This window comes from Oscarella lobularis, chromosome 3, assembly GCF_947507565.1.
Source record: "Oscarella lobularis chromosome 3, ooOscLobu1.1, whole genome shotgun sequence".
NCBI classification, from domain to species: Eukaryota; Metazoa; Porifera; class Homoscleromorpha; order Homosclerophorida; family Oscarellidae; genus Oscarella; species Oscarella lobularis.
In genome coordinates this window covers 2,737,543-2,756,746 of record NC_089177.1, presented here as the reverse complement: position 1 = coordinate 2,756,746, position 19,204 = coordinate 2,737,543, and the positions used below count along the sequence as shown (strand labels likewise).

At 46.2% G+C, this 19,204-nt stretch overlaps 10 protein-coding genes and 1 long non-coding RNA gene across 20 annotated transcripts; 6 read left to right on the top strand and 5 right to left on the bottom strand.

Moving 5' to 3' along the window:
• The first annotated feature begins 10 nt into the window (after nt 1–10).
• On the top strand, nt 11–7,009 carry LOC136184728 (kinesin-like protein KIFC3). 7 transcript variants are annotated; one of them, XM_065971682.1, is made up of 23 exons: nt 11–54; nt 104–200; nt 251–316; nt 370–440; nt 538–999; nt 1,051–1,147; nt 1,203–1,306; nt 1,362–1,539; nt 1,595–1,737; nt 1,787–1,933; nt 1,985–2,263; nt 2,314–2,607; nt 2,660–2,764; nt 2,814–3,062; nt 3,121–3,250; nt 3,307–3,504; nt 3,566–3,803; nt 4,211–4,392; nt 4,799–5,005; nt 5,821–5,933; nt 5,991–6,208; nt 6,257–6,802; nt 6,911–7,009. In XM_065971682.1, the coding sequence occupies exons 1-18, from the start codon at nt 40–42 to the stop codon at nt 4,383–4,385; spliced, it is 3,048 nt and encodes a 1,015-aa protein (XP_065827754.1). In that variant the 5' UTR covers nt 11–39; the 3' UTR covers nt 4,386–4,392; nt 4,799–5,005; nt 5,821–5,933; nt 5,991–6,208; nt 6,257–6,802; nt 6,911–7,009. The 7 variants fall into 7 exon arrangements, with proteins under 7 accessions (XP_065827754.1, XP_065827751.1, XP_065827750.1 ...); XM_065971679.1 differs by having other exon boundaries at nt 5,991–6,376; nt 6,584–6,802; XM_065971678.1 differs by having other exon boundaries at nt 5,991–6,454; nt 6,584–6,802.
• Nucleotides 5,686–6,901, bottom strand: LOC136184732 (ras-related protein Rab-22A-like). The gene is made up of 7 exons (XM_065971689.1): nt 6,823–6,901; nt 6,668–6,747; nt 6,524–6,605; nt 6,269–6,340; nt 6,106–6,213; nt 5,949–6,054; nt 5,686–5,892 (listed from the first exon to the last, which is right to left on the bottom strand). Exons 1-7 carry the CDS (start codon nt 6,853–6,855, stop codon nt 5,792–5,794), a joined length of 582 nt encoding a protein of 193 aa, XP_065827761.1. The 5' UTR covers nt 6,856–6,901; the 3' UTR covers nt 5,686–5,791.
• LOC136184730 (ras-related protein Rab-22A-like) lies at nt 6,914–8,196 on the bottom strand. The gene is made up of 7 exons (XM_065971687.1): nt 8,106–8,196; nt 7,950–8,029; nt 7,806–7,887; nt 7,552–7,623; nt 7,370–7,480; nt 7,211–7,316; nt 6,914–7,152 (listed from the first exon to the last, which is right to left on the bottom strand). Exons 1-7 carry the CDS (start codon nt 8,139–8,141, stop codon nt 7,055–7,057), a joined length of 585 nt encoding a protein of 194 aa, XP_065827759.1. The 5' UTR covers nt 8,142–8,196; the 3' UTR covers nt 6,914–7,054.
• Nucleotides 7,670–8,889, top strand: LOC136184733 (uncharacterized). 3 transcript variants are annotated; one of them, XR_010669422.1, is made up of 5 exons: nt 7,670–7,729; nt 8,036–8,316; nt 8,487–8,580; nt 8,632–8,696; nt 8,749–8,889. It is a non-coding gene; the product is annotated as an uncharacterized lncRNA (long non-coding RNA). The 3 variants fall into 3 exon arrangements; XR_010669423.1 differs by lacking the exon at nt 7,670–7,729 and having other exon boundaries at nt 7,743–8,316; nt 8,632–8,644; nt 8,698–8,889; XR_010669421.1 differs by lacking the exon at nt 7,670–7,729 and having other exon boundaries at nt 7,743–8,316.
• On the bottom strand, nt 8,260–9,817 carry LOC136184731 (coiled-coil domain-containing protein 90B, mitochondrial-like). The gene is made up of 9 exons (XM_065971688.1): nt 9,335–9,817; nt 9,205–9,284; nt 9,043–9,146; nt 8,944–8,987; nt 8,829–8,886; nt 8,731–8,772; nt 8,605–8,676; nt 8,435–8,549; nt 8,260–8,381 (listed from the first exon to the last, which is right to left on the bottom strand). Exons 1-9 carry the CDS (start codon nt 9,397–9,399, stop codon nt 8,323–8,325), a joined length of 639 nt encoding a protein of 212 aa, XP_065827760.1. The 5' UTR covers nt 9,400–9,817; the 3' UTR covers nt 8,260–8,322.
• On the top strand, nt 8,956–12,249 carry LOC136184729 (ran-binding protein 9-like). Of its 2 annotated transcripts, none has more exons than XM_065971685.1 (13): nt 8,956–9,019; nt 9,087–9,569; nt 9,668–9,779; nt 9,832–9,884; nt 9,943–10,110; nt 10,160–10,182; nt 10,257–10,358; nt 10,561–10,643; nt 10,701–10,813; nt 10,866–11,570; nt 11,657–11,832; nt 11,886–11,997; nt 12,049–12,249. In XM_065971685.1, the coding sequence occupies exons 2-13, from the start codon at nt 9,431–9,433 to the stop codon at nt 12,174–12,176; spliced, it is 1,914 nt and encodes a 637-aa protein (XP_065827757.1). In that variant the 5' UTR covers nt 8,956–9,019; nt 9,087–9,430; the 3' UTR covers nt 12,177–12,249. The 2 variants fall into 2 exon arrangements, with proteins under 2 accessions (XP_065827757.1, XP_065827758.1); XM_065971686.1 differs by having other exon boundaries at nt 8,958–9,019; nt 11,675–11,832.
• Nucleotides 12,250–12,324: 75 nt separating this feature from the next.
• On the top strand, nt 12,325–13,308 carry LOC136185247 (probable ubiquitin-conjugating enzyme E2 C). The gene is made up of 6 exons (XM_065972336.1): nt 12,325–12,469; nt 12,525–12,552; nt 12,629–12,715; nt 12,778–12,982; nt 13,040–13,099; nt 13,162–13,308. Exons 1-6 carry the CDS (start codon nt 12,369–12,371, stop codon nt 13,206–13,208), a joined length of 528 nt encoding a protein of 175 aa, XP_065828408.1. The 5' UTR covers nt 12,325–12,368; the 3' UTR covers nt 13,209–13,308.
• LOC136185245 (DNA-directed RNA polymerase II subunit RPB3-like) lies at nt 13,307–14,948 on the top strand. The gene is made up of 11 exons (XM_065972335.1): nt 13,307–13,442; nt 13,634–13,683; nt 13,785–13,853; nt 13,912–13,964; nt 14,015–14,143; nt 14,192–14,243; nt 14,297–14,358; nt 14,409–14,515; nt 14,568–14,605; nt 14,660–14,715; nt 14,769–14,948. The coding sequence occupies exons 1-11, from the start codon at nt 13,357–13,359 to the stop codon at nt 14,889–14,891; spliced, it is 825 nt and encodes a 274-aa protein (XP_065828407.1). The 5' UTR covers nt 13,307–13,356; the 3' UTR covers nt 14,892–14,948.
• On the top strand, nt 14,943–15,625 carry LOC136185248 (NEDD8). The gene is made up of 6 exons (XM_065972337.1): nt 14,943–15,012; nt 15,072–15,089; nt 15,153–15,182; nt 15,236–15,294; nt 15,350–15,373; nt 15,428–15,625. The coding sequence occupies exons 1-6, from the start codon at nt 14,995–14,997 to the stop codon at nt 15,531–15,533; spliced, it is 255 nt and encodes an 84-aa protein (XP_065828409.1). The 5' UTR covers nt 14,943–14,994; the 3' UTR covers nt 15,534–15,625.
• On the bottom strand, nt 15,434–17,672 carry LOC136185243 (flap endonuclease 1-like). The gene is made up of 16 exons (XM_065972333.1): nt 17,543–17,672; nt 17,376–17,481; nt 17,271–17,330; nt 17,163–17,205; nt 17,053–17,116; nt 16,963–17,000; nt 16,830–16,901; nt 16,725–16,775; nt 16,584–16,669; nt 16,428–16,494; nt 16,242–16,373; nt 16,156–16,188; nt 16,051–16,104; nt 15,927–15,991; nt 15,759–15,870; nt 15,434–15,709 (listed from the first exon to the last, which is right to left on the bottom strand). The coding sequence occupies exons 1-16, from the start codon at nt 17,622–17,624 to the stop codon at nt 15,623–15,625; spliced, it is 1,152 nt and encodes a 383-aa protein (XP_065828405.1). The 5' UTR covers nt 17,625–17,672; the 3' UTR covers nt 15,434–15,622.
• A 19-nt stretch (nt 17,673–17,691) lies between these two features.
• On the bottom strand, nt 17,692–19,171 carry LOC136185244 ((Lyso)-N-acylphosphatidylethanolamine lipase-like). The gene is made up of 5 exons (XM_065972334.1): nt 19,089–19,171; nt 18,948–19,030; nt 18,342–18,890; nt 18,174–18,285; nt 17,692–18,118 (listed from the first exon to the last, which is right to left on the bottom strand). The coding sequence occupies exons 1-5, from the start codon at nt 19,163–19,165 to the stop codon at nt 17,824–17,826; spliced, it is 1,116 nt and encodes a 371-aa protein (XP_065828406.1). The 5' UTR covers nt 19,166–19,171; the 3' UTR covers nt 17,692–17,823.
• Between the last annotated feature and the right edge of the window lie 33 nt (nt 19,172–19,204).

Genomic DNA, 19,204 nt, shown 5'->3' with positions numbered 1-19,204 from the left:
CTCGCGCATGTGCAACCGTAACTCGAAACGCTAGAGAAAATGAGCAGGCACGCTGTAAAGCCCATTCCCAGCGCCGTTACGTTTCCCCATCGTGTCTATTTAGTTCAAAGGACCAAAACAACACCGCCCAGAGCTGGCCAAAGAGTCAGGAAGTATAATTCATCGCGACGAAGCGCTAAAACGCGAACTCGGCTTCGATTGTAAGCGAATCGTTGCCTTCTCTTCGTTTGCCTAACGCTCGCACTTACAGCGGAATCATCCCAATCGGACGCCGAAGCCGAAGAACCATCGGACGAAGAGGAAGAAGTCGAATCAAGTTGGAGTTACGGTGCTTCCCATTGACGTAGGCTAGTATCCGCGCGTTCACAGATGACGAAGCGATTCGCCGAGGCCATACGAAAGGAGATCGAGGTCGACAGGAAAACCTCGTCGCTGTCAAGGTCGTTTTTGACGCGTTATTGACAGTTTTAATTTTGAATTTTTTAATTCTTTAATTTGAATTTTTCTCTCTCTCTCTCTCTCTCTCTCTCTTTTCAGATTGCTCAGTCCGATCTTCGACTTTGTCGGCTTGAGTTGAACAAGCTCAAGCAGTCGAAGAGTCGTCAATTGAAACTCATTCAAAAGACGCACGCCGATTCGCTGGCGGAAATGCAAAAATTGGTCGAGGAGTTGAAAGATCTGCTCGAGGAAAAGGACGAGTCGATTCGGAACTTGGAAGCGCGACTGCGAGGCGACGAGAGCGCGTCGAAGGGAACGTCGAGAGGCGGAGCGAGCGTGAAGAATTTGGTGGAGCAAGTCAGCAAGCTGCATAAAGACAAAACGGCGTTGAGCGAGAGAGCCGCATTGGATCGGAATCGCATCGAGGATATGGAAGCGAAAGCGGGAATACTGAAGGAAGAGATGAAGCAATTGAAGGAAGAAATGAAAGAGTTGGGGCTCGGACACGAGAATCGTCCTGAGCCTGAGCAAGAGGTGAAGGTGAACGGCGTGCCTGACAAGGTGAGAGCCTACTTTTCATCTCTTTTTTTTAAGATTTTACTCTGTTGTTAGATAATGGAAGAGATTCAGGAGAAGGAAAGGGAATTGACGGACCTTCGCACTGCCAATCAGAAGCTGATGGTTCAATTGAAGCAAGCTGAAGACAAAGGCGAATCTCCTTTTCACTTTATCTACTGCTGTTTTATATACGTGTGATGCTTTAGTTGGGAAAGAAAAGGCGTCAGTTGAAGCGAAAGTGAGCAAGAAAATGGACGACGATATCAAACGGTTGGAAGCGAAATTAGCTCAAGCTCAAGCAGAAACAAAGGTATAATAAATAGTCTAAGAAATTCATCGCTTGACGACGTCGTCTTCGTTTGTAGACTCGTGATGATGCGTATCAGCAGAACAAAGGGGAATTGATAAGGAAGCTGAGCGACTTTCGAAAGGAAAAAGAAAAGATTAATAAGGAGAAGGAAGAGATTCAAGAACGGAGAGAAAAAATTCAAAAGAGTCTTCACGATTCCGAAATGAAGAGAAAGAACCTCGAACAAATGAACGGTAGACGAATAGCCACAGAGATTTATAAGAAGATATCGACACGTTTTTTTTATAGAAACTGCAAAGGAAAAGATGAAGAATCTAGAGACGGAAATCGTGAGATACAAAGCGTTGAACGACCAGCAGGGAAAGGAACAATCCGACGTCGTCAAAACCAATTCTCAATTGAAAGTCCAAGTCAATGGATTGACGGCAAAAGTATTGCTTTGTTCTACGGTATAGATCATTGAAAATTTCCGCGTCTAAGGTTGTAGAGCTGGAGACTGCGCTGGGTGGACTTCAGAATCTAAGCACCGAACAGGAAACGGATTTGGAGACGTTACAAGAGGAAAGGCGAAAAGTCAAAATGGATTTGTCCTCTACGAGTGCTCAACTTCAATCGAGCAAAGAACAGGCAAGCCCGCTCCTTCGCCGTTTCACCCTCGTGGCATTACCAAAACCGTAGGTGGAGTCACTAAAAAACCAACTCCATCGAATGGAACAAGACGTCAGCAGCAAATTGACCCAAGCCGCCAAAGAGAAAGAAAACGCTCTCGATCAGCTCAGGAGAGAGTGCGACAATACGAGTCGAGATTTGAAGAGACGACTTCGCTTTCTTTCGACGCACGTAAGCGACGTCGGAAAGGGAATGAATTTCGTCAGAGTCGAGTACGAGAATCTCAAAGCCGCTCATCGGATCTTGCACTCGAGCGTACGAACGGAGTTCTCGCAGATAAAAACGAAGGTCCACTCGATCAAATTGTCTATCCATCTTCACATCCAATATTTATATAGATATCGAAAGCTATTAGCAAAATCGACGAGACGAACAAGACGCTCGTCGTTAAGTACAAAAACGAGATGGCCCTTCGGAAGAAATTGCACAACGAAGTGATCGAACTCAAGGGCAACATTCGCGTCTTCTGTCGCGTTCGTCCGACGATTCGCGAAGACGGGCAGGGAGCCCAAGCGGCGCACGTCGTCTCGTTCGACTACGACGACGATCAGCTCGTCAACGTCTTCGTAAGAGGCGCGACGCGATCCTTTGAAATGGATAACGTCTTTCGTCCGATGGCAACTCAGGACGAGGTAATGAAAGAAGAGATTTGGGTAGACAAAGAGAGTTTAGACGCTTTCTTAGATTTTTAGTGACGTGAAGACGTTGATCACGTCGTGCATGGACGGCTATAATGTTTGCATTTTCGCCTACGGTCAGACTGGCAGTGGAAAGACGTATACCATGGAGGTAATGAAAAAATATTCTCCGTTTCGTTGGGATACGACTGCCGTTTTAGGGTCCTGAGGAAAATCCCGGTGTGAATCCTCGCGCGCTGGACGAACTGTTTGCCGTCGCGAAAGAACGAGCGCTCGATTGGACGTACGAGATCACGATGTCTGTCTTGGAGATCTACAACGAACAGATACGCGATCTCTTGGGGGAGAATCCGTCGGCGAAAATGGAAATTCGACAGCATCCCGAAGGCCACCTGTACGTCCCGGGACTATGCTGGGTTCAAGTCGCCGCGAGAGTCGACGTGCAAGAGGTAAAGGAGGAGAGAGAGATAGGAAATCCAGAAGGTCCACTGTTCTACGTCTCTCCAGGTTTTTAGTTTGGGTCGCGAAAACAGGGCGACCGCCTGTACGAATATGAACGAGCACAGCAGCCGTTCTCACGCTCTTCTCTGCGTCAAAGTGAAGGGCACGAATAAAACGACCGGTGCTAGATGCATTGGTAAAAAAAAGCAAGACGGCTCTCGTTCAGCTCCACTAGCGATCTTTCTTTATTAGGTCGACTGAATTTGATCGATTTGGCTGGAAGCGAACGCGTCGCCAAGAGTGGAACCGAAGGCGAGCGATTGAAAGAAGCTCAAAACATCAACAAATCGCTTTCCAGTCTCGGTGACGTCATACATTCGCTCAAAAACAAGTCCAGTCACATTCCCTTCCGAAACTCCAAGCTCACCTATCTCCTTCAAGATTCGCTTAGTAAAGTCGCGCGCGACAAAGTTGGGCGTTTGTCTCCTATAATTTTTTTTTGTTTTCGCAGGTGGAAATTCGAAGACGTTGATGATCGTCCACGCGGCGCCGGTCGAAAAGAACGTCGGCGAAACGGTCAACTCGCTGACGTTCGCGTCGCGAGTTCGCGCCGTCGAATTGGGCCAGGCGACGAGGAAGACCCAATCGGCCGAGATAGCCGAGTTGCGAGAAAGATTGAGGCAATACGAAGATCCTACGGCCGTGTCTCAGGTCACAGGCCTGCCGAAGCGAGCGGCGGCGAGAAAAAAGTAAGTGCCGCAGTCAGTCGTCTTTATATTATATGCTCACTGTCCGCGCGAGTGCTTCCTACCTCGTTATCTATATACTGTATACTACTAGGCAAACACATCAATTCCTTTTCAAACCGATTTTTCTCCCTTTTTTTTTTAAATTGTATGATTTGAAGTTGTAGTTGATCTAGAGCATGTCGGTATCGTTCAAAATGTTCTCCATCGCTCGTCGAAGAATTGCGTCGAGGACGTCTTGCATGCTCTGCGTGTCGGTGGCGCAGATGACGTGAGTGAAGATCTCTTTTTCGGTCGTTTCTTCGTTGAGCGATTCGAACTGAGCCTGAATGTAGGCAGATCCTTCGACGGGATCGTTCGAACCTGAAATCAAAATGAATAATATTTCATTTGTTACGATTTGTCTTTAGATTGTCGTCTCGTTTACCGGTGTATTCAGGAAAGCATACTGTTAGAGGCGAATTCCGAATCTTCTCTTCGAACAGGTCCTTCTTATTTAGGAGAAGTATGACGGATGTGTCCGTAAACCATTTATTGTGCAATATCGACTTGAACAATTTGAGGCTTTCCTGCATTCGATTCTAAGCGAAACGTGTGTACCTAAAGTTAAAGCATACCCCGGGGAGGGCTGCATACCACTTCGCCGTCCTCTCGGAGAAAGAGATCATAAGCACTTAGGGCGACGCAGAAAAGAATGGCTGTCACGTTTTCGAAGCAGTGTATCCATTTTTTTCGTTCTGATCTCTGACCTCCCACGTCGCACAGTCTAAAATCGAGTTTTGAATTTATTTCTTAATTTTTGATTAATTAATTAATAAGGAAATATGGGTACCTAAACGTGAAGTTTCTATAAGTGAAGGGCATTTCAATGACCCCAGTAGACTTGACCCGTGTGCGTAGAATATCTTGTTCTGTTGGTATGTAGCCCTCGTTAGCTATTCGTCTTATACTTCCCAGATAACTAAAATGCGCAGTTAGACGTGTTCTTTTCCTTGTAGGTAGAATAAACGAACTATTGGGCTGAATCGTTAAGTTGGTACTCTCTCGATCGAGCGAAACACTCCTGAACGCCGTCGTCGTTCCAAAGTCGTATCATTGCATCAGCGAGAGACAAAGACCACGGCTTGGTATCGGCGTGCTGGGCGATTTGACCAATAACCAATCTCGCATCATTCTAACGGATGGAAAGACTGCGTCAAAGGGAGGTAAGACAACAGCGTTCGTACTACACCGCAATAAGACAGGCGATCTCTGTTTTATTGCGATATCAAAAATTCAATAGGAGCTTCAGGAGGTGTTCCATGCCCTACTATAGTAAAGCCCTTCCCTCTCCTTACTGCTCTTTCCGCGTTGCCTAACGGTATTTGAAGGGCTCCCATTGCTTTGATGACTGCAGCTAGAGATTGTATTGTATTGCTGTATACAATGGGTCGACTCTCCATCCTCTCCTCGTCGCTGAACCCACTTCCTAATAAGAGCCTAGGAACGTTTAGTAGAGACTCTAAATGTGCCCTGTCTGACGTCCCTACTTGATTTGACGTCGAATAGTCGTCTTTCCGGATTCGCCGGCTCCTAGAGTGAAGTGTACGCATTTGACGCAATTCAAAAAGCTGGGAGCGTGCATGGGGACGAACCCAGTAGTAGGAGTTTGATTTCTTTGGGCGCTTTTTCGTCGGCGGCAGCGCCGGCCTCTAGGGCTTTCGCCGCCTCGTGTTCCTCGATGGCTCGCTTTTGGGACGAACTCAAAGCACAGCCCATAACGACGAAACCAAAGCGATAAACATAAAGTGGGAGGGTGCGTGAGTGGGATTCAGGTGTTTGTCTCTCGCTCACGCTTCGACGCCCAATCAGAACATTCAACGGGGGATAGACTCGCGTGAGCATGAAATCATACCGTAGATGTATTTATTGAATAGCTAGCTCATTGGTAAAAGTCCGTACGTAAATGCAGCAGTTCGTGATCTTATAAAGAAACTTCTGTTCACTTTGATTTAACAATAGCAGTGATTTTCTTCTTCAGTAGACCCGTTGTTCAGAGCAATTGTTTCACATGAGGTACCTAGAGCCGTCTTTTCAGAAGGAAGCTGCCGACCTAAAATTAAGACCAGATAAGAAATATTCTGCCTTTGGTTGGTAAACGACGCGTACATATTCTAACAAAAGTATTTTTAACATTTTTTCCTGTTTTAGCGCTCGTTTCCAAGAAAAGGGCACCTATTTCGTCAGCATAGGCAACCGCTTCCTCTGTGGGAACCTGAATATGCAGACAGCTGAAATCAAGTCTTCTTCTTTTATTTTTCTATGCCTCTCGCTCTTCTAGGTCACATTTATTCCCGGCAATGGCAACGACGATGTTTTGTGGTCCGAATTGTTTCAATTCATCGATCCACAACGTCAGCGTTTTGAAAGTGCTCTATTACACCAACATCAATCAAATAATCGTTTCGTTTTTCAAGCTTCATTGGCACCAATTTTGTTACGTCGTAAACCAACAAAGCCGCCGCGGCACCACGATAATACAAAGGAGTTAGACCTCGATACTAAACAGGAATCAAAAAGTTGAAGATTTCTCTACTGTACTAACTCAACCAAAACGCACTTATATATAACTCGAGTTGGCTCAATACTGCTTACAACTGCAATTGGGAGCAGTGGTGAGCCAATTCCGAGTCGAGTTATCATATATAGCGTTTTTTAAAAATTGTGAACTTAGAAAGCGCTACCCTTTCTGCTCCTGCCGTATCCCATATCTGAAATTTGACTGATTGATCGTCTACTTGCAGAGTCTTCGAAATAAACGACGCCCTTTTTCCGTTGGGCAAAAGTTCTCAAGGAGGCGTGGCAACACAAATGGGAAACAACCTCACCCGATCGTTGCCTCTGCGTGCTCGTTGAAGAAGTCGGAAGCAAATCGCGAGACAAGGCTCGTCTTGCCAACATTTGAATCCTTTCGATTGGAGAAGACAAATTACGCGTAACCCAATTGTCGTCAATCAATTCAGGTATGGTTGCGTTTTCTTACGCCGAGCAGGCACAATTTGATTTTTCTCGACATTTTTTTCGTGGGTCTCGCCTTCTTTCCTTCCTAATCGATTACCGTGCATCTATAGGGATCACGTGCAGCATAGATCATTATTACAAGTACCAGAAGCTTTACGTTGTGTTAGTGTACAAGTCCTATCTGATACTGGCTACGAAACAAATGCAAAGAAGGTTTTGCGAGATCGAATAGAAAAAAAGTAGTCAATGATTTTCTAGCAGCTGCAGTTTTTCTGCTTTGGAGGTTCATTGTGCAAAGTGATCGTCTTATCAGGTTCAACCGAGACCATCATTTCAGAGGGAAGACGTTGACCTGAAAAAAATTCACATCACTACCAGATTATTATTTAGTAAGACTATATAGCACGTACATATTCTAACAAATATATCCTTAACATTTATTGCCGTTTTAGCACTCGTTTCCGAAAAGACGGCACCAATTTCTTCAGCATAGGCAACGGCTTCTTTCGTTGGTACCTGAAATCAAAGATAGTCAGACAACGTAGCCATTCTCCGCAGAAATCATGTGCCTCTCGCATTTCTTCTAGATCGCATTTATTTCCAGCAATGGCAATGACGATATCACGTGGACCCAACTGCTGTAGCTCTTTAATCCACGACTTGAGCGTCTTGAAGGTATCCTACAGTTGAGTACGACCCCAAAGAGTCAGTCAAGCCAATCAGTCGGAATATAAATACTGTGGTACAGCACCATTTTTGTTACGTCGTAGACCACGATTGCCGCCGCTGCGCCACGATAGTACATAGGAGCCAGACCTCGGTACTGAGAAACAAAGAATGATGATCAATCAACGAGTCTATTTTTGCTAGGCAGTCTAATCCGATCCCAGCGTTGAAAGATACTCCGTTTTTTGGTTATCAGGCGGCAAGTATGCGTAAGGAAGCACACGACGGGGGGGTGGTCACTATCCCCCTTTCGCCCCCCCCCCCAGGTTTCGCTTTTACCTTTTCCTGTCCCGCCGTATCCCAAATTTGATATTTAAACGATCGATCGTCGACGAGTAGAGTCTTCGACATAAACGACGCCCTTCGTTTCGGAGAGAATACACTGTAGAGGAGGCGTGGCGTAAAAGATGAGCGCCTTCTCACCCGATTGTCGTCTCTGCACGCTCGTTGAACGTATCCGAAACGAATCGCAAGACGAGACTAGACTTGCCAACGCCTGAATCCTTTAGAATCGAGAAGACGATAGTCACACACAACCCGACTCTGCTTATTCAGTCACATAAAGAAGATTTGTCTTACCCCAAGCAGACAAAGTTTGATCTCCCTCATCGACATTTTGGAAAACGGGGATTTTTTTGCAGTGAAAGCTACTGTTGCCACCTCCCGGATAAACATGATGTCATTGAGGAAGGAAATGGCATCTATGATCTAAATGTACCATCTGGAGAGCGCCTTTCGCTTGTAGAGCTGCAATATATTAGAATATCTTGCATCAGTCAAAGAATAGAAAGTAATTCTACATCTTCATGAATCGCCAATAGCCAAGTAGGAGGGTAGCAACAGACAAAACGGAGCCTAATAAGAGATCAAGTCATTATACCTAAATAAAATAAAATTCTTCTTTGCACCTGCTAAATATTTGATTAAATCTAGTTTGTTTGTTTCTATTGTTGTCTTTAGGCTGGCTATGTCAATATCCATTTTGTGCACGTTTTCCAGCAATCTCTCATCAATTTTTGAAAGCTATCAACAAAATAAATTTCAATTATACAAGGTAAACGTAGTCAAGACATTGGACCTCATCCTTGTGTCGACTCTTTTCTAGATTCAGGTCAAGAGTAAGGCCAGATTTCATTTTTGCAAGTTCATCCTAGGGACAGCAAAGATTTAGTAGATCGCCCGCCACGCAATGATTCCACGACACCTTCAAAAAACTTTTCAGCTGAACAACATCAGCATTGAGTTTCTAGAAAATTGAAATCATGATGCATGATGAGATTGCTCCTTCAATCAGAGGACAACCTCCGTATCCTCTCTGAGTGGAACCAAGCCCTTGCTCTCCAACACTCGCAGATCTTTTCTGAGACAGGAAAGAGAGTTAAACAAATATGATACTAAACTATTTGAAAGATTTTACTCTAGTGCATTCAGCTTGGAATTCACTTCAACAGTGAAGAGGTTCTGCAGAAAAAAAACCAAGTGAAAGAAAGCAGGTGCTGTACCTACGACTACATACAACAGCTGCTTTGGTGACCGATTCTTCTGATACCGAATTTTTAGTGGATGCCACGGTATCGTGTAAGATGGCACACAGATGCTCCGCCTGATTTTGATTAAAGCCTAAGTGAAAAATATTGCACGTCACGTCTCATAGTTCAAATTTTAGGCTCTGAATCACCTGCATTCTGAAGCCTGGTCACGACGTTGTGCGTGTCAAAATGATAGGAACCGAAGCTCCTGCATTTCATTGCGAAACGGCTTCGAACAAAAGCGTCGAGCAGTGGCGAACAAATGGTAAATTTATCTACCCTGCTCTCGAGACAATGACCGGACCCACGAAGCGTCGTGCAATCATTTGGTAAGACGATGACATCTTTACATCCGGGCCATTCAAGACGGTGACTATGGAAGAGGACGAGCTGTTGGCTCGACTCTATCCTCGTCTCGACGACCGCGACGCGATTCTGCCGCGATCGTGGAGCACGAAGGACAAGTATTCCCTCATCGGACTATCCCAGGCGAACCTACGCGTTCACTACAAAGGTATAAAAGGGAGGGGGACCCCGAAAGGTGGCACCTCGCCACCAAAAGTCGGCCATTGATTGGACGAATAACGGCGCTATCCCGGACGCGACGTCTAGGAGCAGGAAAAAACGAAAAAGACGCGGCGTCTGTACGAGCGAATCGTCCCATCCCGTCCGCGTGCGGAATCTACTACTTCGAAGTGACGGTCGTCAGCAAAGGAAGAGACGGGTACAGGAGGGGGACCCCTCTCGACATTCCTAACCGTGTTTACTGTACGTAGTTACATCGGGATCGGTCTTTCAACGCAAGGCGTCAATCTCAATAGGCTGCCCGGTAAAATAAAGGGTGCGCGTGCGTGCGCGTTTTTTCTCCCAACTGCGCTTTTTCGCAGGATGGGAAAAGAATTCGTTCGGTTTTCACGCCGACGACGGGCATTCGTTCAATCAGGCGGGAATTGGGCAACCGTACGGGCCGACGTTCGCGACGGGCGACACGGTCGGATGTTGCGTCAATTTGATCGAAAACACGTGCTTCTTTACGAAGAACGGCGTCGCATTAGGTAAATTCTCACGCGCCGCGTGCGTTTTCTCAGACGTTTTGTCTTGTAGGATTGGCGTTCAGCGACCTACCGGTAAGATGACTGAGAGAGAGAGAGGGGGGGACCCTCTCCCTCGAGCTCAGGACACGAGGAGACTTTCTTTTTAGAAAAATTTGTATCCGACCGTCGGCCTCCAGACGCCCGGTGAAATCGTCGACACCAATTTCGGACAGTTTCCCTTTGTCTATGACTTCGAAGGCCTATTGCAGGTGAGTCCTTTTGGGGGGTTTTAGACTTGCCTGGGTCTTTTTCCGGGAGAACAGGATGAGACTTTCATTTTCTACCATCTTTCGGGGCTGAATAACAAGAATGTTGACAACCCCTCTGACAAACTGATTCTCTCCCTTTCTCTCTTCTAAAACGAGCATGGTAGTTTGAACGTCTATTTATTTGGGGGAACTTCCTTTGTAGGAGTATCGAAGGAAAGGTCGTTTGAATATTGAATCCTATTCCATGCCAATGTCGGAAGGCGTGTGGCATTCGACTTTGCAGAAGTAGGTCAAGCTTCCATGTATAGATAGATGAGTTGGGACTTTATCTCGTTCCTATAGAATCGTTTCTGATTATCTGATTCATCACGGCTATCATCGCACGGCCGACGCGTTTGCCCGACTGACAGGGCAGAACCCAGAGGAAGACTTTTCATCTATAAGAAACCGAAGACGTAAGCGAGAGCATTCAGCCTTTCAAGAAACGTCACAAAAACCCCTTCGTAGAAATTCAAAATCTCGTGCTTGAAGGTCAAATAGGAAGTGCCATACGAGCGACAAGAAAATTTCATCCCGGCCTCCTGGAACAGAATCCTCGCCTTCTGTTCCTTCTTCGCTGTCGACTCTTCATCGAAATGGTTGCCGGCGTCGACGTCGTCGACGATAACGCGGACATCGCTACGTCTCCGTCGTCTCCCGTGCGACGTCCGGCACGCTCTGACGTCGAAGCCATGGAAACGACGTGTAGCACGACAGTGAACGAGGCGGAAAGGAATCGTCACGAGGTTGCGAGTCCTACTGTTCGTCGAAACTCGCCGCGACGATTTCCCATTCAAAGGAGTCCTAGTCAGCGATCGACGTCGCCGGAGAAGACGGTTAAGAGTCCCTCTGCTCTCATTCTTGGCGGCGGGGAGGCATCGGGACGCAATCAGTCGAGAACTTCCAGCCAATCGTCTATGAATGGTAGCGGGCCGAGAAATGGGGTTACGTGCGAGACAGAGGACGGTGATGACGTTGTTGATGGATTTGATGATGCCGCAGTCGTTTCGAATGGGGTCACCGGGTTGGGTGGCGTCGAAGAGGACAACGGTGGCGGAGATAGCGTAAATATGGAGGTGGATGATGCGGTCGGAAATGAAGGATCTTCAACTGCTGTTCAAGCTCAGCAAGAACATGTAGCACATCAATCAAAGAGTGGGACACTTTCTCAAAGTAAGAGTCATTACTTTCTTAAATTCTATAGGCAGATATTTCTGTTCTGTCGTACCCGTCTGCATCTCCTTACGTGTATAGTCTAGATGTGCCCTTTGACTTAGGACTTGACCCCGGTGATGAAGCATCCGCGACAAAGCTATCCGCGGTGCGAGCATCTTCGCTTGAGCGCCTGCTCCAATTTGGCCGCGATCTTCAGTTGCTGAATAGCGAATTGAAACGGGAGCACGGACCATGTCCAGCTGACGAAAAGTTGCTACAGGTAGGAAACACTAGCTTCTTGGGCGTTTTCTTATTGAATTTTTGCATATGTAGGATGCGTTTAGTTTGCTAGCCTACGCAGATCCTTGGTCCAGTCCACTAGGGCATATTCTAAATCCTGCAGAACGAGAGCCTGTTGCCGATGCCCTGAATAGTGCCATTTTAGGTGAGTAAGCTTTTTTGACAGACTTTTTCCCTGGTGATCGTCTGTGTGTAGAATCCCATCAGCTATCGCGGCAGCCTCCTCTCGAATTGGCCATCCAGCAGACGCGATGTTGCCTTCGGCTGATGTCAAGATCAGGCATAGCATCAGGGGCTTTTGTATGTGTTGAGGACCTGACTTAGCTCTACTGGAAACTGCTATAGAGTTTAGTTAAGAATTCCCTTAGGATTTATTTAAGTACACTTGCGTTGATAATACAGGAGCCGTTGAAACTTAAAAATACATAAGGACATACGGGATCGTCGACTGATCGTCCATTGGTCAGCGTTGCTTTTGAACAGCAGTCGTTGCTCTCTTTCCTCTCGCTTCTCGCAATGGCATCGCAGAACGTAAATCCGTCGCTAGAAAGCGCGTCGACAAAGACGACGAAAACGTACGAAGGAGCGCGCAAGGACAGCCACTCGGTAACGAAAAGGTGAGCCCTATTCTCAAACGAAACGATCTTACGACGCTCAAATGCGCGCATTCAGACTCAGAGGCGAACTAGCAAATATAGTGGTAAGCAAACAGCACTCAAGCGTCGTTTTCCGCCCGCAACTTAGCGCGATTTTTCCCTTCTCCTCCCTCGCGAAAGATGTCACCCGACCAATCGGTGTCCGCTTTTCCAAACGGCGACAATCTCTTCAACTGGATTGCAACAATAGCAGGCCCAAGTGGATCGGTGAGAGCAAATTTTAATTTTTCACGTGATTCAAACATTTATGTATTTATTGAATTTCTCAGGCCTACGAGGGTCACAAGTACAAGCTTTCGCTTACCTTTCCCAGCGGATATCCGCACACGGCACCAACCGTGCGATTCGATACGCCCATTTTTCATCCGAATGTCGATCACCATGGCAATATCTGTCTTGATATATTGAAAGAGAAATGGGCAGCCGTGTATGAGGTGAGAACGCTCCTACTCTCCATTCAACTTCTTCTCGGAGGTAAAAGTCTGCTACAGTACAATAGAAATTATTAATTAAAATAATTTTTGCTTTTAGAACCGAATACGAGGAGCCCGTTGAATGTTCAAGCTGCTCAGTTGTGGACCAATCAGCAAGGTTTGCTATTCTCGAATTCTTCAAATCTATTTTTTTGATTTTTTGTGTGCGTGTGTTGTTAGCTTACAAGGCAAAAGTAAATGAAAAGTACAAGGAAAGTCAAACCTGATTCTCTCCTTTAAATGAAAGTTCAAAGACAAGTTAAAATAGTATTTGTTACTTGTTTTGTTTATCACTGCAACATGAATCTGACGCACTCTTAACTCTTATACGGGAAGTCGATCACTTGCGAAGAGGCCTCGCATCGCTTCAGCGCGATGCCTTACGCGAATCAGCCGACAGTTCGTATAACGAAGCTAACGGACGAGAATGTGGAGTTCGTCATAGAGAACACGGATTTGAGGCAAGTGGAAAGAAGGGAGGGGCCCCTTTTCCTACTTTAGCGCGTTTGGACATGATGCGTTTGTTCTATCTCTGAACGTCTCGCAACGGCATGACTTTAGTCACATGCACTACCATCTGATCTAATCCTCGAACGCGTTACGACGACCCCCATCGCAGGAACTCGTCGCTTAGCACACTTTTCCTTTTCAGCGTGGCTAATGGACTACGACGAATCTTCATAGCCGAAGTTCCCACAATTGGTAAGTCATGGGATGTTATTCGCTGCCGTTTCGGCACTAGTAAACGTCTTCTTTGGTGTGTAAACGTGCATGTACACGTGGGCAACGCTTTACTTTTCTAGCCATTGATTGGGTTCAAATGATCAGCAATTCGACCGTGCTACACGATGAATTCATTGCGCACAGAATCGGTGAATAGACAAAGTTTTTAATTAATTGGGAATTGAAATTGTAGTCGTTCATACGCAGGATTAATTCCGCTGACAAGCGAGGACGTCTTGGACAGACTTCGCTATCCAAGAGTGAAATTATATATCTATAAAGTTTATTTGTATAAGTAACGGTTATTTAGGATTGCGATTGCAGTGATTTTTGTCCTGAGTGTTCCGTTGAATTTAATTTGAATGTGAAGTGCATGGACGACGTGACGCGGCACGTCACGAGTCGAGATCTAATTTCATCCAATCCACGGGTTGTGCCGGTAAGAGAGATATCAGTAGGAATCTAAATTGTTCAATCAACGTGGCAGGTGACGTCAAAACCGCGGGACGACGACGGGGCCGATTATGGTGATACAGAAGGTGAAAATTAAAAAATCTTGGAAAACTTCAAAAAAACTAAACGCGAGATTTAGATATCCTAATTGGGAAATTGAGAAAGGGCCAAGAGCTTCAGGTTCGAGCCTTTGCAAGAAAGGCAAGTAAACGAGCTCTGGCAAAGTAGATTTTTTAATTCTTTCTGCGCAGGGTTTTGGAAAGGAGCATGCCAAGTGGAATCCTACAGCCGGTGTAGCATTTGAGTATGATCCAGACAATGCTCTGAGGCACACTCTGTTTCCAATTCCAGAGGACTGGTATGGGGATTGATGAAGCCTTTTGCATCTTTGAAACTCCACCTTGTCTTAGGCCGAAAAGTGAGTTTTCGGAGCTGGGCGAAAACGAGTGTAAGCAATCGAATTTTTTTCTGTATGTGTTGGCCATTCCTAAAAATATTTTAGTCCAAGCACCATACAATTATGCAGGAAAGGCAGACAAATTTTATTTCAATGTTGAGGTAGGCTGCAACTGTAGTATGCCTCTTGGTGTCATCACACTGTTTGCACACAGTCATCTGGCGCGTTGAAGCCAGAGAACATTGTTCTGTCTGGTTTGAATGTACTGAAGGAGAAGCTTAGCCAACTTCAGGCGGCTTTTCGACAAGAAATGGCAGACGAAGCCCTTCGCGTCTAAACTTTTACAACTGTGTTCAATAAATAAGTTCTGTAATAAAACGGATGTAGGTAGGTATCCTGGAATTTATCGGCGATTGCGGCTGCGCCTCACGTTCCCGAAAATGCTGGTCAAAGTCAAGGTACGTTCGCTCTTCTTCTATCGACGCAGTCGTTTCTCATTGCTCTGTCTTTCTCGAAGACGCTCACAGGAAAAGAAGTAAGAGGGGGCGCCCCCGTTTCTCTCTCTCTCCTCGATCCCTTCTCATCTGCATCGTTTTAGATCGAAATCGACATCGAACCGACAGACAAGGTACAGCGAACTAATCGCGCTGGTCGATCGTAGTCGAAGAGGGCACTTTTCAGGTCGAACGCATCAAAGAAAGAGTCGAAGAGAAGGAAGGAATTCCACCACCCCAACAAAGGTACAGGAAACGGGCCTCGCGAGCATAAATACTGACAACGCTCTCTATCTTACAGACTCATCTTCAGTGGAAAACAAATGTAGCCGAATCTCAGCATCCCACCTAATGCATATCTCCTCTTTTCTCTATCTAGGAATGATGAAAAAACGGCAGCTGATTACAAGATTCAACCGGGATCGGTCCTCCATTTAGTTCTTGCTCTTCGAGGTGGCCTCCGAAGCTGTCCTACTAATTATTAGGCTAGCCCCGACCAACTTCTATGTTTTAAAGCGAAAGCGTGTTGTTCAGTTAGAGTAAAATTCAACCAATTGGGTTAGGTTTTCGCAAGTCATTTCTTTCTGAATTTTCCCTTTCCCGCCTGCTTTCCGCCTCCGGATCCCTTTTTCTTAGGAGGGCCTTTCAATGGCGTTGGCCCCTAGAGACAGTGAAATGAGTCAACGTTGACACAGAGAGTTTTCTCTGACCTTTCTCTTATTTGGATTCGGTAGGATTTTGAAAAAAGAGTCGACTCTTCCTTGGGTTGTGCCTTGGCGCGCTTTGGCAAGCTTTTTAGCGCCGTTTCGAATTCTGTCTTCGCTAGATATGGATTTGTATTTGACAATTCCTGCAAGGCATCTAGATAGTGCACGTACTTGAAGCCTTTTTGTCTGCACATGAAATCAATGAGGCCCTCTTCGTCAGGTTCGTCCCATTTAATCTAGCAAAGAAAAAAAATTACATTTGTACGTAGATAGAAGGTATTAGGAGCCAACGTACTTCAAGCTTTTCGGGGTCTGTTACTTCTGGATGAAGAAACAATTGTCGAGCTTCCTAAGGTCAGAGTAACATTTCACGCTAATATCATCAATACTAGAGCTTCACTTTGTACAGCCAGTCTTCTGGAGGCGGATATTTCTATGATCAATTTTAATGCCGATATGTTTATTAGAATAGCGCAGAAGCTGCACCTTCAAGTCGAGATGTTTCAAGCATTTTTCTATACTCTTGTGCTGCCGTATGAGAGAAATTGCGCGCTGTGGACCAATTCCTCGAATTGAATTGCAGTAGTCGCAACCAAGGAGAATGCACATGTCAATGAACTAGAAGCAAGGGCTTTTGGAAAAGAAACACAAGTAAGGCGAGAGAGTTGTTGCCTCTTCTTGGTTGAGTCCCAATTGTTCGAGTGCACTGCTAAGATGATACTCATGAATAGCCATTTTCCTAACATATAGATGTAGAGATTAGATACAGCGCCATCTCCAGGTATATATGCGCTGTAATCATCTAATAGGCTTTAGGTTTTTTAAGACCTTGCTTCACTGAACGTCATGTGCCTCAGGACAACATCTGAAGCAAACGTCAGTGCATCCATATCTTCAGTTGCAGTTCCATACACCTTTTCAAAGGAAAAGAATTGCCAATAGTATATATACTTTTATTGACGTATTTACTATTCCCGCTTTGACTAGGGCAGCGCATTGGGCTTCAGCTTCGCACGGTGCCTGTGCGCGATGAGATAATGACTGCATAGACGTGATATCTTCTGACAATCGTACCTCCACATATGGTATGCCCATCAGTTTCAGCAAATTTTTGCATTCTTCATTGTGCTGCCTAGTGACTTTTACCTGTTTTTGAAAATGCCACACGCTAGGAGATTGAGTCTGTCTATTCATCATATGTACAAACCGTTCTCTTCTGAAACTTTTCAATTTCTTCTTGGTCACCTATATCAAGAACTTGACCAGAAATCACTAGTGGACGTGAAAGATTGTTCACCTTCAGCTTTTGCTTTCTCAAGAGCTTTTTGTGCTTCCTCACGGCGATCCAATCGTTTGGCCAACTAGAAGCCAGAATTCCTAGTGCCCTTGCTCTACGAGCCATCTCACCTCTCCCGATTTCATCTGAGGCGGTTTCCCGTCAAAAACGTACCTAACGTTATAAAAAAAATCATCAAATCTAAAAATCATCTTTTGGATCCCGGATAAGGTTTTTACACTGGCTTGATCCCATTGTCGATCATCCGTATCGTTCGATAGAACAGGCCCATCAAGTGACTATGAGACAATTTCGACGGTCGAAGAAGCTCAATTAGCACTCGCCTCGTTGTTTCGCCGTCTTCCGTCGTCAATACTTGGCCTCCGTCACCGCGAACTGCGATAAGGAACTGATATATGCTCATCGATGCGTCGATCGCTATTTTCCGCCCTGCTCCCGCCCGCGAGAAGAAATTACTGTCGTTTTTACACTAAGGGGTCCCTCTGCGAACCAAAGTAGCTTTTCATTTCGCTTTCTTTCATAGACGCTGGAGCATAGTCGGCCAAAAGCTTGGCAAGTCCGTGAATTCCCATCGGTTCGCGCTTTTTTCTGTCCGGGGCTGTACGAGACAAGCACGCTAGCGATCGTCAAAGCTTTTGAAAGGGTACACCTCCTTATGTTTATTTAGGGGGAAAGGAATGTCTGTAGTTCTCATCACATATGCAGAAAAAACGTAAGAAAGCAAAAACTGCATGTATTTATAAAAATAATAATAAGTAAATTGTTTATATTCTATTCTCTGTGCAGATCCTTCTCAATTCTGTCGCACACTTGTACCACTATGTTGTTGAATATCGTGCTCTGGTCCGAATAGACGTGATGACCAGCTTTGTCGATAATGTGAATGTCAACGTACGAACACGGTCGCAGCTCCTTCATCTTCTCCCCCATGCTGATGTCCATCCAACTGCGACTGCCATACACCATTGTGATGGGAATATTATGATCCAATTGGTTCACGCGCTGTATCATCGGCCTCTTGGCCCAGCCAAACGACTTTGTCATTGTCTTGAAGGCGTGCTCTCCACTAAAAGAAGAACCAATTACTCAAAGGATAAAGAGGTTCGATTATCTCGGCATACGAAGGTGCCTGAGCATTGCAATGATAGATATACTCCGAGACGGTGTTGTCATCGAAAATCGAATCAAATCGTTTCTTGAAATCCGGACGAAAAGTTCCAACCAACCCAGGACCTAAACACCATATCCCACATAATAATAATAATGCACGTCATAAGGTGGGAGGGTACCCCAAGGCCCGGCTGCTCTCAATCCGGCGAGCGGCGAAAATTTGTCGAGCACGCGCACGAGACCGCGAATCCACCAGGGAAACGCTCGCACTCTCGCCGGAACGGGATCGGTGGTGCTCGGCTGCACGGGAAATCCCCACGGATCGGCGAGTATGAGATGCTCGACGCGCGACGGATGCGCGATCGCGTACGACGTCGCGAGATAGGCGCCGAGACTGTGACCGAGCAACGCGAATCGTTCGATGCCGAGTTCGCGACGCCAGGCGTCGATCGACGCGACGAAGCGCTTCTCGACCGCATCCGCGTCTCGCGGCGGAAAATTCGGACGCGAACTGCGCCCGAAGCCGAGCAAATCGAACGCGTAGACGGTCCGATTGCGCGAGAGCGCGTCGAGATTTTTCACCCAGATGCCGACTCCGCCGCCGAAGCCGTGCACGAGAACGAGAGGAACGTCGGCGCTGTTGTCGTCGCCGTTATCGACGACCAACGTGCGAATGATTTCACCGTCGCCGATATCGATCATTTGGTCTTTCGTTTTCGCTTGAACGGCTGCGAGCGTCGAGCGTTTTTTATATGGACGTCGTTCTCTTTTTCGGCTTCGCTTACGTTTCAGCATTCGCTTTTCGACGCTTTCGAGATCGGACGGCGACGTGGGACACCACCTCCATGACCAGACGCTGCTCAATGCGCTGCCCATCGAAAAAGTGTGCTCGGTTGCGTCGTCGCGATAGTTAGAGTAGAGCCTACCTTGTAACTCGCTCCATTCCGCAGCGTTGAGTCTCTCTGCCCAGCGATAGTGAGTCGGATGACGAAGCGCGAGTCATGTGAACTTTTTTAATTGATGGTGTCATTGGCAACCACGT